At 37.1% G+C, this 3093-nt stretch overlaps 1 protein-coding gene across 1 annotated transcript in view; it reads left to right on the forward strand.

Moving 5' to 3' along the window:
- The window catches only part of LOC103083182 (pleckstrin homology-like domain family B member 2), a 73580-nt gene that overhangs the window by 39239 nt on the left and 31248 nt on the right, over window positions 1-3093 (forward strand). The window contains exons 7-8 of the mRNA XM_007469155.1: window positions 556-711; window positions 1660-1770. Coding sequence (XP_007469217.1) covers window positions 556-711; window positions 1660-1770 — 267 coding nt within the window. The remainder of the gene's footprint in view (window positions 1-555; window positions 712-1659; window positions 1771-3093) is intronic.

The following is a 3093-nucleotide window of genomic DNA, read 5'->3' on the forward strand; positions in this document are numbered from 1 at the left end:
GGGCACGAACCTGTGTCCCCTGCATCGGCAGGCGGACTCTCAACCACTGCGCCACCAGGGAAGCCCATGTATGCCAACTTTTGAATCTTTTTTTTTTATAGTCAACAACTTTGGAATATTGAATTTAATCTTTATACTAAAGTCTCATTTCATTTGAAAATTTGTGGAAAACAGGAATTCTTCTCAAGAGATTATGTCACACCTTTGGTCTGCAGATAATGTTTAGGTTATTTATTGAATTCTTTTTATATTTCATGATCCATTTTAAAGCCACCTGGTAGATTTAAAGCAAGAATTCCTACAACCACAGAGCAGTCTAAAACCAGTGGTGAAATAGATGCTGCCCTCCCACCCCTACCCCAGTCCCTTTCAATTTCATCCTAAAGTCACTGCTCTGTGGTTTAACTCCAGAGAGAGGATTATCATGTTCTAACCCTGGTCAGTGTTGTAACTGGAAAGATATTTTGGTCTTTTTGCTTTTAATAATTTTTTCTTCACATTAAGAATGCTGCAGCTATTCTGGTGTGTCTTGTTTTCATTCCCGTTTCTCCAAAGGATGCTGATCTGTTGGATGTGGAAAGCAAACACTTTGAAGACCTGGAATTCCAGCAGCTTGAGCATGAGAGCCGTCTAGATGAGGAAAAGGAGAACCTGACCCAGCAGCTCCTGCGTGAAGTGGCTGAATATCAACGGAACATTGTTACTAGAAAGGTACTTTTGCCAGGTGTTGTTCAATGTGAAAAGTCAAAGTATACCCCTTGCTATGTGACAATAATGATTATTAACATAGCTATAGCGTGTGTCCATGTCTGTATATCTGTTATATCTGAATATCTTTGTGTGTTTAACCACGTGTCACATTTGGCAGATTATGGAGCCTGCCATTTACATGCCAAATGGTGCTCCCAACTAGATAAACTGAGACTTGTTATACTCATTGTTGCTTGATGCTGTAGATGCATTTATGAATATAAATGTGAAAACCAAGGTAGAGAAAATCAGAAATCTAGATATTTGTTTTAAATTACTTGCTTTTGCAATCATAGTAACTGGATTTAGAATAATTCTGCGAACAGTCTCTTTTAGAATTCCTCTGTTCCCATTGCCCAGTAGTTCTCAAAGATGGCTGATAGTTTACTACTACTAGAAGCAGCCTCGTGGAATGCTATGCAGATGACCGCCTCCATCCAGCCCTGAGTACCCGGATGTCCAGTCCAGAATTCAACTCTTGTTCCAGAATTTAGAATCGCACCCCGGTACTCTGTACTAAACTGATAAAGTTGAGGGAGAGGATGATGGAGAAGGTGACTTCTTAAGCTTTCTGTTTAAATAAGAAATTCCATTGTTTTTTCTCATGAGGCATCTCCCAAAATGATGCCAAAAATTCATTTATATTCTAACACAAGATTTCCTGTTGACTTCCAGGTTCTTGAAATAGATTTTGAATCACTTGGCCTTAGGTAAAGAAAAGCCTTGAGCTTGTCAGTTGAAAGAAACTGCTCATCGTCTCTGGGTAATAATCATTGCCTACCTACCATCAATGAAATGTGGTCACTGTGCTTCAGGTTATAACACTTTTTCTCCCTTTCCCAGGGCAGACTGGAAAACCCTTGAATGTCTAATGTACATCTCTATGGTCATTTTTTTTTTTTCCTCCAGGAAAAAATTTCTGCATTGAAAAAGCAAGCTAATCACATTGTCCAGCAGGCTCAGAGAGAACAAGATCATTTTGTGAAAGAAAAGAATAACTTAATAATGATGTTACAGAGAGTAAGTATTTCCTTTTCAACACTGGTTGCAGTAAAACACAGGTTCCAACTCAGGGAAAGTTGCTTCCATCAAAGTAAGTACCTTTTAATAAAGAATAGTGAATTATAATTTGAGGAAGAATTTTCTATATACGTTTTTATTTAATCCTCCACATTAATGAGCTGATGCTCTGAATGATTAACTATAATACAGAAAGTAAGCAAAGACATTTTATTCATGCTTTTTCCACAGTGTGAAAATCCGAACTATGAAAAATCTGTATGTTTTCTGATTTTCTTCTTTTAAAAAAAAACATATTTTTCATCAAATAGGTAAAACATATTCTGCTCTTTTTACTGCTCTCAAACATTTTGGCTCAGTTGCTCTGGTGTTTTGAACTCCAATTATTTGCATGTGGGTCTTCCTGGCAAAGGCCCAATAAAAATCCCAACAGAGTTTTTTGTAGAAATTGACAAGTTGATGCTAAAATTTGCAGTTGATCTTCATTATTCATGGAGTCTGTATTTGTGGATCCATCTGCTCACTAAAATTCATTTGTAACCCTAAAATTAATACTTGTCATGCAGTCATTGATGGACAGGCACAGAGCAGTGAAAATTTTGAGTCACTCAGTGGACATGCATGTTCCCAGCTGAGATTGAACAAGGCACTTCTCTGCCTTCTTGTTTCAGTTCTCTTACTGTAAACAAGTGTCCTTTTTGTGGACCGTTTAGTGCCATGTTTTCACATTTTTGTGCTTTTTGGTGATTTTGCTGTTTAAAGTGGCTCACAAGTGCTGAAGTATTGTCTGGTGTTCCTAACGGCAGGAAGGCTGTGATGTGCCTTATGGTGAAAATACATGTGTTAGATAAACAGCTTTCAAGCATGAGTTATGGTGCTGTTGGCTATGAATTTAATGATAATGTATCAACATTGTATATTAAATAAGATGTCTTTAAAAAGAGACACACATAAAACAAAGTTATGCAGTAATCAGTTGATGAAAATATTGTGACCAGAAACCCAATGGTTCAATATTCTCTAGTTCAGTGTTCATGGCAACATTATAGAACACAACTACTGCAGATAATGAGAATCGACTGTATATGAAAATGTAAAGGGCATAGAGTAGCTGAAACAACTTTGAATAAGAAGAACAAAGTTGGAGGATTTACACTATTTGACTTCAAGTTTTACTATAATGCCACAGTATTTAAGAGGGTGTGGTACTGGCATACAAATAGACATATAGATCAAAGGAACAGAACAGAGTCCAGAAATAGACCCACACATATACTGTCTATTGATTCTTGACAAAGGTTCTAAGACAGTCCAGTAGGGAAA

This window comes from Lipotes vexillifer, unplaced genomic scaffold (assembly GCF_000442215.2).
Source record: "Lipotes vexillifer unplaced genomic scaffold, Lipotes_vexillifer_v1.1 scaffold679, whole genome shotgun sequence".
Taxonomy (NCBI): Eukaryota; Metazoa; Chordata; class Mammalia; order Artiodactyla; family Lipotidae; genus Lipotes; species Lipotes vexillifer.